The sequence below is a fragment of the Gavialis gangeticus genome, unplaced genomic scaffold (assembly GCF_001723915.1).
Source record: "Gavialis gangeticus isolate Ggan-Ray unplaced genomic scaffold, GavGan_comp1, whole genome shotgun sequence".
NCBI lineage: Eukaryota > Metazoa > Chordata > Crocodylia > Gavialidae > Gavialis > Gavialis gangeticus.
In genome coordinates, this window is record NW_017728973.1 from 7,254,447 (window position 1) to 7,268,738 (window position 14,292).

The 14,292-nt window shown below is 49.8% G+C and overlaps 1 protein-coding gene across 1 annotated transcript in view; it reads left to right on the forward strand.

Annotated features, from left to right (window-relative positions):
* Positions 1–14,292, forward strand: part of SRCIN1 (SRC kinase signaling inhibitor 1) — a 178,120-nt gene that overhangs the window by 60,955 nt on the left and 102,873 nt on the right. The window contains exon 3 of the mRNA XM_019507731.1: positions 12,422–12,445. Coding sequence (XP_019363276.1) covers positions 12,422–12,445 — 24 coding nt within the window. The remainder of the gene's footprint in view (positions 1–12,421; positions 12,446–14,292) is intronic.

Here is a 14,292-nt window from a genome sequence, read left to right on the forward strand (position 1 = left end):
TCTTCAGCTGGCCCGTGAGTAAAGGAATTTCCTGCCTCCCCTCTTTCCACCCTAACTCCTTTGAATCACTCTCTCCAGGGAGCGTCTCTCCCCTGCCTGGTCTGTACCACAGGGACAACTTCAGCAGAGCCTTCCCCGGGGCAGGCAGTAAAGCCGAATGTCCTCCTCTGTGTGCTTTGGGGTGTGTGGAGGAAGTGGGCAGGGGCTGATGAATGCTCTAGTGTTATGTTGCTCTGTTATTAATTTGTGCTGCAGTTTGGTGGGGTCTGGCGCTGCTTGACAGGTGTCTGTTTTCCCTCCTCCACCCGCTTTATGGAGCTGGAATCTGGCTGGCACAAAAAGAGGAGAACAGGGTGTCAGGAATGACCCTAGGTGCTACTGCTCAATGTCCCTCCAGATCATATCCCCTCTGCACCCCCCAGACCCTGCTCACTGGGTCCTGAGAGGCCACTAGCCTGTTATATCATTGCTTTGCCTTCTCCGGTTCCCTGCCTTGCCCTCCCAGCGGGGACTCTGATCTCTGCTATCACCCTGTTTGGCAGCTGGGGATGAAAGAATTTACTGGGGTGTTTGGAGGCAGAGAGGCTGAAGAAAGCGGGGTAGGTTGTTTTATAGCATAGTACCTACTGGAGGAACAAGGCACACGGTGCCCAGAGTGACACAGGGAATTGGTTTCCCTTGCATTAGCTCAGCCTGTCATCAGATTCGTTAGGGGGCCTGACTGTCATTAGGATGGGAAGGACCTCCCAGAGGGTGAGGGACCTGTGCCCAAGCTCAGTGCGAAATTGGCCTTCAGATGGCAAATAGGTTGTGAGCTCTCTTAAGGTACCGGCAGTTTAACAGCACCTGAGGATGCCATCCAATCTCCTCTCCAGCTCTCGCTCTAAATTTGCCGGACTCAGGAAGCTGCCGAGTTAACAACCAGCAATAACTCCAGCCCTCTGGAACACGGACAGCTCTGTGCGGCTGAACTGGGCACATGGAGAGGCATCTGTAGCCGTGGCATGAGATTGGCATCCATCTTGTCCTTTCATGGTGCCTTGCAAACACAAGCTGGCAGAGTCCTGGCATGGAAGCCACTCTGTACAAGCAAGGGAGGCTTGCTGGGAGTCACAGCCTTTGTCCCTGGAGGGCGTGACACCCTCGACCCTCTGCTCGGTCTCCATTTGGGGGGAAACAGCACAGCGTTAGATCCTGGGGGAGGTAAGAGCTCACACAGTGCCTGTATTTCTTGCCCTCTGTCCCTTTCTCCCTGGGAATATGTTTCCCTCAGTTGAAAAGAGTCCTGATCTTGCAGGCAAGTTTAGAGGCGATGCTAGCATGTTGTAGAAACGGCCTGGAACGGATTGTGCTTTGTGGGACTTAGAGATGCAGGAGAGAGTAGAATGGGGGCCCTTTATTTCTCCTCAAAATACCAGACCTCCTGCTCCTTTGAAGTGGAATATGTTGTGGACCATCATCACAGTGAGCTGTAATAGAGGGAGGGGAGTGTATGTAGTGATAGGAGCAAGAGAGAGAGTGAGCACGCTCGTGTGTTAAGATCCCTAGAACTACGATCAGAGATGGCACTATCAGTTTTTCCCTCTGGGTGCAATTCCAGGCTGATTCAGAGATGCAGCCTGGAGTTTAGATGGGAATTTGATCGTAGGAGGTTTGGAAAGCATATGGAAGTCTGGGGGTTGCTGAATTTCATGTAAGGAAGGGGTTTTGGGAAAAGCAAGACCTTGAAGTGATTTAGAAGCGGGTAGTAAATACCGTTCCATTAGTGAAACCGATCACAGCCCAGGGGATGGCATTAATAAGCATGTGGTACTAATCCAGCAGGGAGACACTGAACAAATTCCCATTAGGAATTAGATCAGACTTCATTCCAGTGACAGGCAGGATGCGTCTGGCACTTTCTCATTAGTGACAGCCAGAGCCAACCATTTGCTGGGAACACTTTTGCTTTGTGCTTTTTAAAAATTTGTTAACATATTTAACAGGAGAATTATGGCTCTTCTCCATCAAGGGCTCCAAGTTTGAAGGGTGTGTGTATGTAGGAGCTTGTGTTTAGTGCTGACACTTCCACCCCAAACACATTCTCACCCTTTCTTTGCCCTATTGCTAACACAGACTCAGCTGCTGCTCTCAGCAATTTTGGGGACCTTCAGGAGTGGACCTATGGTCTGGTGCTGCAGTCTTTTGCAGTAGGACGGTCAGATCTGCTCTGGACAGAGGGCTGGGACTCAGTGTTGGTGACTTCTGTAACAGATGGTGTCCCCCCTTCCCATCTCCCACTGTTGAAGCTCTACCAGTGTTAACAGTGCAGGAAACTTCTTTAGGTGGGCCCTAGCATGGACCAGGCCACTTCGGGCATCATGACATCACCTCCAGGCTGTGTCCAGGAGCCCCACCATGAAGCACACCCCACCCACCCTCCGTGCACAGCAGATCTTGGAAATGGCACGAAATGGTGTCTTAGAGCGGCTCTGACTCTAAGGAAATCAGAGGATGGTATATGGGCACGTGCGAGCCAAGCTGGCAGAGCAGCGCAGCTCCTTGCTGCTGAGTTTACCTTGTAAATCTCTGCTATGTTGAACCAGCGACATGATGCTGTTGCCATAGTCGCACTGCAATTTGATCCGCCTGACTACTTCCTGGTCTCCTGCCCGTTCCTGCTTGAGTTTCCTATACTGACCTGGCTTCCCTGCTGCAGTGGAAGCCAGGTGGAGAGGTGGAGCCAGATGGCTCTGGTGGAGCCGGATTCACTGGCCCTTATGCAGTCCTTTGCACCCGTGCAAAGGGAGTGTTGAATGCTGATGGATCACAGAGGGTTGGTAGCAGGTGCCTTGGACTGTCCAGGAGGAGTGTGGAGGAAAGGAAGGATCAGACCCTTAGAAACTGCTTGCTTTTAGAATGAGACAGATCATGAGCTGGTGGAGGCTAATTTACTTATAGCTGAGTGTGGGTGAAAGTCTCATGCTCTTGGTGGGCGCTGCTGTCACAGGCCACAGGTCCAGTATTCGCCTCTGGTCGTAGGCATCTTCCAAAACTCCTCTCTAGAATTCCCTGGGCATGGATTCTCTCGACCAGCTCAGATGTTGCCTCCTCCAGCACAATCCTCCACATACTATTGTCTGTCGTGGAGGTACAATAGGGAGTTAGACTGAAGCTCTGCCCCAGCCAAAAGATTTAGCGGTAACATGAGTGGGAACACCAAAACAGGAAGGAGGAGGTAACAGGGGTAGTAAGTAGGGTGGGAGCATCAGAGCAATATCATCCTGCAGCTAGTCTGCTCATAGTGGTAATTTAGTGGGATGAGGCTGGATTTGTGGCTATCTTTGGGTAGCACAGAAGAAGTAGGACTCAAATAAGGCAAAGGCAAGTTGCTTAAGGCTTGGAGGTAGAAATTTCGACTGCACCAATGTGATTCAGCAGCGCAAACCCTATTGACTTGCAGGGGCGCTTGTGGTCCTGAATCATGTAGGTGCTGTTGAAAATCCTTCCCTATTGCGACAGGGTTCTGACAGCTGCTGAGAGGGCAGCTGAGTACTTCTCTAGGGTTTATGGTAGGACTGGGATCAGGGGAGCCCTACACTACGAAGAGGCAGAGAATGACATGTTTTACAGACCTGTTGATCATTTCCACTGTGGTTTAGTTTATTCCAGTATCCCAGCTGAAGCCCACATGGTCCACTGTAAACTAAGCAGGATGACTTATACTGTAACGTTTTTCTGACCACGTCACTCTCTGGTATTGCTCTGAAAGCCATTGTTTAGGTCCTGATTCTCCTGTGGGCCCCTTTGGGACTTGGGCTTAAATGCTAGGCTTTCAGAGGAAATTTCTCCTGGTGAGTAGTGTGTAGGGCCAATGGCATACAGCTGAGCAGTCAGCTTGAAGACCATTGCTTATATTACACTAGGAAGTAGAAAACCCAACTGAGACCTGAATCCCTCTGTGGTGGGAGTTGGACAGATGCACCATATGATACAGTCCCTGCCCGTAGTGCAAACAGTCTAAAACCCTGGTGCTTAACCTTCGGCCTGCAAGTCACATCCGGCCTCTGGAGGAGTGTTTTCCAGCCCACAGTGCTCTTCACACATCCAAAAATTGGTCAGGAGGTGAGCAGTGGCAGTGTTAATTGCTACTCCCCTGCTGTCAAATTTCCGGACCCGTGGGGAGCCTCGCAGGTCAGATGACGTGGCCCTGCATGTGTGGCTGGATTGAGTGTGTAGCTAGAACAGGTACATGGGGGTGGACTGGCATGCAGCTGGTTCTGCTGTGCCAGTCACATGCTAGATCTGGCCCTGCAGACTACCTCAGCATGCGGGATCCAGCAGACAGACTTGGAAAATTGAGCACCGCTGGAGCAAAGAGACAAGAGAGAAAGCATCAGTCAACCCATTCTACAGCTGGGGAATTAGGGCACAAAGATTAAATGACCTGCCCAAGGTCATACAGGGAGCCCATAGCAGAGCCAGGAACAAGCAGTAGTTCCAATTCAGGTCCTAAGCTCAAGACCAGTCTTCCAATTGCAATCCCGCTCCTGTCTGAAGCCATTGTACCTCTGATAATTGCAACGCCTAAAATGACAGGAACCGAAAGAAGTTAGCACAAACGCATGATTTCTTTCTCTTTCTGTGGGTTTATTTACTTCATGCATTTGATTCTGGCTTTCTCTCTTGTCACTTTTATGGTTTACGCTTGTACTTCAATTTCTCTCTTGCCAAAAAGGCTTTTCTAACTTTAATCAGAGGAGTAAGTAAATCCTTTATATATTTTTTTGTAAAGAAATTTGTTTTTGCTCATTTATCAAAGCATTCTGCTTACAGGGGACTCTACTGGATATTGGAATTTTTTTTAAAAGAGTTATTTAAAAAAAATCAACCTGGTGTTCCTTCTGCTCAGGGAAAAGTGTTGAGGATGCTGTCTTCGTCCATCTTAGACAATCCTGTCCTGTTTATTTATCAGTAACAGATTTATGTTAAAATTGTCAAGCGAGAGGAAGCTGCTTTGGTCAGCCCAATGACTCACTCAGATTTTGTTTATCTCCCATTCTTTTCCTGGGACAGTCTCTAGGAATGAATTTTTGTGCTGCTCCTTTTCTACAAAATGGTCTTAGTTACATCCCCTGCCTCTGGGTATCCTTTCCTCTCTTTTACAGGGGTGCATGCATGTGTGGTTGGGGAGGGGGTGGAATCTGAGTTCCTAGTTAGTCTGTCATTTCACAGTGTTGTGGACATGACTTTCATTGTAATTATAATCTCAGCCTTTGTAATTTTTCATACCTTCTGCATTGCTCTGTCTGCAGTGAGCTGCCTGTTTTATCAGTTGTAACAGGACTGTCCTTTCAAATCTTCTCTCAGACCATTGTCTCCCTTTGATGCATTTGAAGAGCCAGATATGTTAATTCTACCCTTCCTCTCTCTTTTACCCTTTGAAAAAATCCACCCTCTTCCTCTTCACTAGCTGTGGCATTATTTACACATATTGCAGGCAATGATGGCAAGGCTGGGCATGGGGATTCAGGCCTACAGTTCTGCTGGATGCTGTTAAGCTCCCCAGCCAGAGTTACTGAGTCATGGCTCCTTTGGTGTTGGTAGAGCTGGGCATGGAGAGGTCTCCTATCAGGAACAGGCTACCTTCCTGGACAAAGACGATGGACAACTTCTTTGACTTCCTGCCCTGGTACTGTTTGCCTTCTTTATAAAGATGTTGTTATTCCTCTCCTCTGTTAGTTAAGGTACATGCACCAAGGAGAGCCTGACTAAATAAATACCTGCCATAGGAACATATGGCCAGTGCTTCAGGGAAGTATAAGGGCATGTGTAGATGAAACGGGTGTTTACTCTACCTTAAATTGAAGCAGTGGGTTTTTAAAAACACTGCTTCAATTTAGGGAAAGTAAACCCCAGTGTCGTGTACACCCATGTCTTACCTGCTTCTCTGGCCGTGGGGAGGAGAGGGTGAGCTTCCAGCGGGCGGAGCGGTCCCTGGGCTGCGGGGGGCGGGTGCTTCCCTCCATGGCAGTAGCAGCCTCCACACCAGGCGGTACCTGCCCACAGGCACCCAGCTCAGGCAGTCCTGGGGGGCACTGCAGCCGTGGAAGGAAGGACTGGGTCTCCATACAGCTCAGGCAGGCAGGCAGGCTTCAGGGGAGGAAAAAAATGAAGATCAGGCTCGCTGCTTTTTTTTTTTTGTCTTCGGTGGAGCCTGCCTTCCCAGGCTGCTGCCGAGCTGCCTGCATGGGCTGCCTGCACAGCCCCTGAGCTGCACAGAGCCTGGTGCTTCACTTCGCGGCTATAGAGCAACAAACTAAAACTCCTCACAGTTGTTTTAGTTTGCTGTGCCCCAAAGTCATTTAAGGCGCATTATGCCACCAAATGTGCTACAGCAGCTGGCATTAATACGCAGTATGCCGCTGACACATGCAAACACCAACGCCATTAAAGTGGTGCAAAAGCACGTAACCTGCTTTAAAGTGTTGTGCGTACATGCCCCTTGTTTCGTCTACACACACCCCAAGACAATAGAAACAGAGCTGATGGCAGAGTGGGTCAGGCAAATAACACATTTGCCTTGTGTATTACTCTGAAATATGTTTCACACTCCACAGATGCCTAGAAAGACAGATGGAGCCCTTTGAAATGACTACATGTGAGTACTCACCACAAAGCCATTTGGCCCTGGTGGAAGGTGCCAGATCGACAGTCCTGGAGGACTGCTGCTCTTCCCCAGGATCCATGCAGTCTGAGCAACACATACTTCCCTTCCCCATCACTCTGCTTCAGCCTACCCTTAAGAGGACAAGTGCAGCTTACAAGCCCTGTGCTGCTCTGCTCCTCTGTGCCAAAGTCATCAGGAAGGTGCTGGTTGGAATAAAGATTCAAGTGAGACCCACCAAACTCACTGCATGAGGGGCAGGGCTTTGGGTGCTGCTGGGCAAAATGTGGCTGGGTAACTGAGAGTCAGAGACCCTTGCTTAATGGGTTTTGTCTCCCTCGGGGGCAAGGCAGGCCTTCTTTCTTTCTACCTATCCTCATTCTTTCTACTTTTCCCTCCCTCCCTCCTTATTTTTCATCCAGCACATTCTCTTCTTTTTTTCCTCTCAGCCTCTGGCTGTCATTGGCAGAGATGGTGAGGAAGGGGAGGGGAGGGAGAAGGTTCAAACCATCCTTAACAGAGTGCTCTCTGGTTTCAGGTTCTCCATCTCCTCAGTGCCAAAGGCCTCTTGTGGGCTAAGATCTAGTGTAGGGAGTATCTGCAGTCCTGGACTAAAGAGGCTGGGATGGAAGATGCTTGCCTGTAGTATCTGAGGGCACCCAAACCCCAAGACCTCTGCCTTTGGGCCTGCATGTAGGATGCCTGCAAATGGATTTGGGAGTATCTGAAGTCCCAGAATGATGGGTCTGGGATGGAGGATGCTCGCTGGTTTTAGCGCCATACATGGTTTTTGGAACTATTGAGTTCTGCTCAATTGAGATGATCTGGAGCTGATTTGGTTATTTTGATCTGGAACACAAAATATATTTAAAAAAAACAAAAATGACCCTGCTGTACTGAGGTGCATACCTGGGGTGATTACAAAGAGCTGAGAAAGATCTCAACTAACAGAGAAGTGGTGCTGGCTCCTACCCTGGGGGTCTTTAAGAGGAGGCTGGATGAACACCTTGCTGGGGTCGTTTGACTCTAGTACTCTTTCCTGCCATGGCAGGGGGTCGGACTTGATGATCTGCTCAGGTCCCTTCCGACCCTAGAAACTATGAAACTATAATTCAGGCACCTGATGAGAGAAGGAGGGAGGTGGGGTGGAGGACTACCCGTATGGTCCTGGTGGGCACTCTCACATTTTGTTAACTAGAACAGAGGATTTCCAAGGTGTTCTGGACTCAGCCTCTCTCTCTCTCTCCTGGCATTTGAGATGCAGAAGGGATTGCAACTGGTCTCATGCTGAGTGGGTATGTATGGCAGGTCTGGAATTGATGGGACCCACGATAAGCTTGTCCAGTCGTCCTAAAATAATAAATAAAGTATAGACTCAAGGCTAGTGCAAGATAGGATCAGCAATATCAGGGACTGAGGAAAATTACTGATGCTCTTCAACTGCAAAATAAAAAGCCTGGAGAAGAAAAGTCATCTCATCAGTGCCTCCTCTGTTCTCTTTCCTGCAGAGCTGACCCTTCCTGACAGGGCATTTGCTCTCCCAGGGATAGGATGTTCCAGCTTGCTGGGGAGCATTCCTGCAAACCATCTTTCTAGTTAGCTTATGCAAGGGCACTTCATTACCCAGACTTGGGGACCCTTCTTTGGAAGCATATGCATAGGAGTTGGGAAGGACTGCCTTATAGGAAAGCAGACAGGGGACCAGCTGAGGGTTTAGGAAGCCTTGATTCTAGTCGTGAATCTGTCATTGAGTGATTCCCCTTTCTGTTCTTCAGTTTTCCCAGCTGTAAAATCAGGGCAAATGACCGGAGAGGAGTCTTGAAACATCAGGGTGAAAAGTCATAGGTGTTGCTGACCCTCCAAGTTTAAGGGGCTTTTACTGAGGGTCAGTTGATGTGACATGCTAATAGTGTTGAAAAGGTAAAAGGCTACTGCAGAGGGGAAGATGAGAAATTGTTCTCTGTGTCCACTCGTAAAAAGGACAAGAAGCGATGGACTGAAATTGCAGCAAGGGAGATTTAGGTTAGATGTGAGAGAAACTTTCTAACTTGAAGGACTGTTAAGCATTGGACTAGCTTACCTTGGGAGGCTGTGCAGTCTCCAACACTGGAGGCTCTTAAGTGCCAGGTAGAAGAATATCTATGGGGAATGGTTTAGGTATAGCTGATCCTGCCCTGGGTCAAGCAGTTGGACTTAGATGACCTCTTGAGCTCCCTTCCAGCCCTAGTCTCCCTGACTGCAACCTAATTCTCCACAAGTTACTTAAGCCTCCTGAAGGTTCTTATGTGTTGTCCGTGGGAGGTCCCAGGAGCACCACACTGCAGAGCTGCACTGCAACTGGTTGAAGCATAGGTGCAGAGGTGCGTTGGAAACAAGAGCAGTGACTGTGTGGTCCATTGGATGGCTAGTCAGCATCAAGCCCTTCCAGGAGCATCCTCAGTCAGCAGACAATGAAGGTCTCTTATCATCTCCTCCTCCCCGTCCTGCTGGTACAGGCTGTTCTGGTCTCCCTCTTGCTGAGGTATAAATGCCTCAGTTAGATGCAGTGTCCCCTGCTCCAAAACCAGATTCACAGCTGTCCATACCAGGGTAAGTCACAGGGGCTGGTGCCTGATGTTACCCAGGCACATCACATTTACCCAGCGGGTTTCACTGCACAGCAAAGAACCCCTTACACAAGCAGGCCCCTATGATCTGGAATCCTGAAGGTGATTTCAGGTTAACCGTGCTTGGTGGTGTCAGTTTTCTTCCTCCCCTGCTGTCTCGGAGTGTTCCCAGTGAAGATGTTTCTGTGTTAATTACTAAAAGCTGGTTTCTTTCAATGCCAGAAATAAAAAAAAAAGATATGTATTTTGTAAGTGCCAACCAAGCTCCTGGTGTTTTGGAAAGCTTTACAAGTCCGGGGAAGGTTTGGCTCCTGCTGCTTGTTATCTAAGAGTGGCTGGCAGTCAGGACTCCTGGGTTTGATTTCTGATTCTGCCTCTGAGTCACAGTGCGACCTTGGGAAAGAACTTTGTGCCTTGGGGCCTGTTTGCATGAAAGAGCATCACCTGTTTAACTTCAATCACTTTCAAACCTGAGTTAGTCCGTCCAGCGCAAAGCCATCCTTTGGTTTAACAGTGGCTTCTGGCTTTATTGACTTCTGCTAAATCAATGCAAGTCACTCTTAAAGTAAGTGTGTCCACATGGGATTGGTTTGACTAAATTGGTTTACAAACACACCGCTTACAAACTGATACATGTTCACAGGAGGAGACCAGGCCTTGGTCTGCACATCTGTAAAAGGAAGATAGTAACCCTGGGACTCAACCTCCTGAAACTGTGGGACACTCCAAGATCCTTGGACAAAGGGAATGAGATGGGCACAGCATACTATCCTGGCTTTTTATCCTTCCTGTTTCCGGAGGGCTGTGATAGGACGGATCTATTAACTGTTGATGAGGCATTTCTACCTCTTAAGGAAGGAAGTGCCTTTGCAAGGGCCATTGCCTGCCTCTTAGGAAGCGAAGTGTCTTACCTTTTAGCTGTACGGGCATCACACAGCATTGACAAGCTGTGACAAAGCTGGTATAGAAACAAGTTCTTTGAAAAGGAAAGGGAGGGGAGCTTTGGGAGAAGAGAGATAGGACACTGAGAAGAGAAGAGCCAGGGCCACTGGCAGGGCTGCCAAGGCAGAGGGAGCACTGCACACCGTGGCCGCTGTGGGAGCTGCAGTCTGGCAGTGCTCACATGTTTCTGTGAAACAGGTGCTGTCAAGCTCAGGTCAAAATTAAGGAGCCTTAACATCCACACCCCCACTCAGGAGAAGAGGCCCTGCAAGACAAAACCCATTGATTGTCACTGAAGCTCTGCAAAGAGGGAGGCACCCCCAGCTCCTGCCAGACAGCTGGTTTCCCAGGGCTGCAGGACTGCAAGGCAATTCTTTGTTTTGGAGGGAGTTTGCTTCCCTCAAGTTAGTGTGGTAGTCACTGTCAGTCTCATGTTGGTTTACATGGCCCTGATCTGGGCTGTGCTGATATTTATGGCACTAGCCTGTTTTCATACTTGGCGCAGGTCTTGTTGCGGTAGGAAGCCTTTCTTGAGGCTTGTCAGGAGAGCAAAACCCTGCTCTGATAGAGGTGACTTGACTTGTTCCGCCAGAGGGCAGGGGATGCCAGAGGGCAGGGGATGCGTGTCCTGGAGCACAGCATCTTCAAGTGATTCAGTATCTGTGATAGACTTTTGTTTACTGTGTGTTAGCCTCCCATTTGCCTCATACTGTCTTCTCAGGAGCTCACGGTGACCTCACTGACCTGGGTTGGCTGTGCCATGCCCCAATCACATCTGACTCCCAAATCTTCCAGTCCTTCATCCCACCCTGGCCTGGGGTAGTGAGTGTGCCCCACTTTGGGGTATGCCAGAGCATGCTAAACCCAAATGGACTGCACTAATCCAGATTCTACCCTCCGTTCTTCAAACCCCGACTGGTTCTGATAGTGATCTGCTGAGCTGATAGTCTCTGCTTTCTGAGAACAAAGGCTAAGTCATGGGCATCTGTTTAACTCCCATTTTATTATGGGCCTTAGCTGGGATGCAAACAGTGGCCACTTGGGGAGCAAGGATCCAGATTTAGAGAACAGAGGAGATAGCCCTTTATGGGCCTTCATCTCCTTGGTTAGAGGAACTCAGTTCCCCCCACGGACGATTGTAGCACTCAGTTCCCCCCACGGACGATTGTAGCATGTAAGCCTGAGAGCAATAGAACATGCCCCTGGGAACTGATTCACAGCGTGGGGATCTGGACATAACCAGCCCTGGTTATGATACCAGCCTTTGTGGTGATGGTGCCACCAGTCCCAGACTGTGAGTGAGCCATTGTCTTGTTGTTGGCTATGTTTTGTCCTAACACAGGGAGAGGAGAGACTTGGCCTCATTCAGAGCCCTGGGCCCTTGACTCAGTTCCTCACCCCTCTCCACTGCCCTTTCTCAGGGGACCTTGGTATGTGCTGCAGGGTGTTTTTAAGCAGTGAGTGGTCATCTCCAGCAAGACAGTCACCCAGAAAATTAAGCTAAGCTATGTGGGCAGTGCTGGAAGCTATGAAGTCCATCTAAACTCCCTTCCTCAGCCAGCAGCTGATGGCTCTGTAAGAGAAGGTCCCAGGCCTTCTGGTACACTTGGCTTCCAAGAATATGCCGTGATTGATGCCAGCTCCTATACCTCCCTAGAGCATGTATTTGAGATACCAGGGATGCTCCTTGCTTTGCAATCCCCAAACATCAAATCCTTCAAAGGAGCATTTGCCTTCTGTTCCAGGCTTTTGGCACCAGCCCCATGAGGGCATGTGGGGAGGTGAAGAGGCAGAAGGGAGAAGAGGGGAGATCCTTTAAAAATAAGAGATCTTCCCTGACATCCAGGGCTGAGGATCAGGGAAGTAACTCACCTTGAGGGGCACAGCAACTACCAGTGAGAGCCTGAGCTCACTTTGGCTCCCTTTATATTTTTCTGTTTGGGTTAGTTTTACTCCTGACGTGCCCTAACCACCAGAGCTGGTATGTCCCTGGTTGCCTGCCTGCATGGTCCCCTTTCTCCCAATGCCCCCCCTGCTAACACCCAGCACCCATCCCAAGATCATAGCATCATTAGGCAAAAACCACCAGGGAGGGGACTCTAAGTAGAAACTAAACCAGGCTGTGTGTCACAGTTTAAAGTCAACAGTTCTCAAGAAAACAGAATCTTAATGGTATTTTTTTGTTTTGTTCTTTTTGTTTTGTTTTTTGTTTTGTTTTTTTTGTTAGCAACCCAACTACTGGAGCTTTAAGGTCAGTATTTCTGATTTTTCACGCTTCTGTTTAAGATGCATGCGCTTTTCAACCTTTCTACATCTCTGCGTGCTTGGAGGTGGGTGGGGAGCCTGGGAGCTCAGCTCAAACTTTCCTGTGTTGGTTAGTTTGGGGTTTGATTAGAAGTTTAAGCTCATAATAAGGCTGCTACTGATGCTGCTGCTGGTTCTTCATGGTGAATCCGGTGTGGCAAACCTTTCCTATGGGAGAGATGAATGTAAGTCACATCCTGATCTCAGGTGCACCAGTCTAAGTCCACACTCAACCTGTTGAAATGAAGAGCTGATCTAGACTTATCTCACCTGGCAGAAACCAGAGTCCTGACTCCAGGATTCTGGAAAAAGAGCAAGGGACACTGCAGCCATTCTGGATAGATTCTGAAATCCAGCCCAGATTGGGCTGTCCTGCCCGGAGGCCAGGTCAGGGCTCCAGGTAATTGAGATCCTCATGCTCTTCTAAGTAAATCCAGGGAGGGGAAGAACAGCAGATACAGACAGCCCTGCACACCTGTTGCATTTTAGCACGTTCAAAGTGTAGAGGGCTCTGCTAATCCCTGTACCACTCCCTACCAGGTACTGTGAATCCATCACTTATGTGCACTTAGGCTGGACAGTGATGCCACTGCACTAATGAGTTTCACCTTGAACTTCTCATGCATATGCATGACAAATTTGGGCTTCCACTGTGCTGAGAAAGGGGTTCCCCAAACTCCCCTGTCTGTTGATAGACTTTAATTAATAGGTATGAGAAAGAGTTTCATGGTTTTCTCCAAAACAAGAGATCAGTGCAAAAAAAAAAAAAGGCAAAGTTACTCTGGAAATCAAAGCTGTAGCACCCCACCCAGCAGTATCACTGACAGGAGCAGCCCCCTGTCATAGCAGGCTTAGGGACCCCTCTGCATGACAAGAGCCTGGGGCACTAGTAGCTTCCTTGAATATAAATGCAGTTGAAATGTAACTCCCCTTCCCCCAGCCACCCATTATTGGGCTGATCCTGTCAAATAAACTTTGGTCTGGGATGTTGTGCCCATCTGGAATGGAGCTGAGTCATGCACAAAGCAACAGCTGCTGTATGTTTGGCTGGCAGAGGCTGAGGTATGGGAGGATGCAAAGCCATCTTCTCACTGTTGGGGAACCACCCTGCTGCCTGTTATACAACCCTCAGCTTCACAACCTCCCATAGTGCAGCCCAGTGGACTAGTGAAGCGTAATGCTAGACCCAGGCAAGGTGTTGAGTGTCCCCTGAAAGCCACTGGGAATGCTGTCAAGCACTAGGGCAGGGGTTGGCAACCTATGGCACACAAGATGATTTTGATTGGCACCATAGGCGCTGGGGCCAGGAGGCAGCCAGGTCTGCGGCTGCACCCACCAGGGCCAAGGTGGGGAGGCAGCCATTGCTGGGGCCGGGAGGCAGCCAGGGCCGGGACTGCCAGGGCTGGGAGACAGCCAGTGTTATGCCTGCCGGGGCCAGGGCTGTGCCCGCCAGGGCTGTGACCAGCCCGACACTGGGCAAGGCTGCTGCCCGCTATGGCCCTTCCCCCTACAGACTTTCCCGCCTGGGCATGTGCCCCCAGACCCTGCCCTGCGTGCCCAGTCCCGCTGCTTGGCACCCTGGTGCTGCATCCGCCCAGGTGGGACAGGGGGTCTGTCTGCCCGAGCCCCAGCTAGGTCTTCCCTCTCAGCTCTGGGCCTGGGTTTTGCCTGCTCTGGGACCATCAGGGAGGCCTGAGTGACCCAGCCATGGCGGCTGCTGCTGCTGGGGTGTTGCTGCCTCCCGCTGCCGGACACTACCCTGGGCCCGTGGGCTTGAGCCATAGCTGGTAGTGG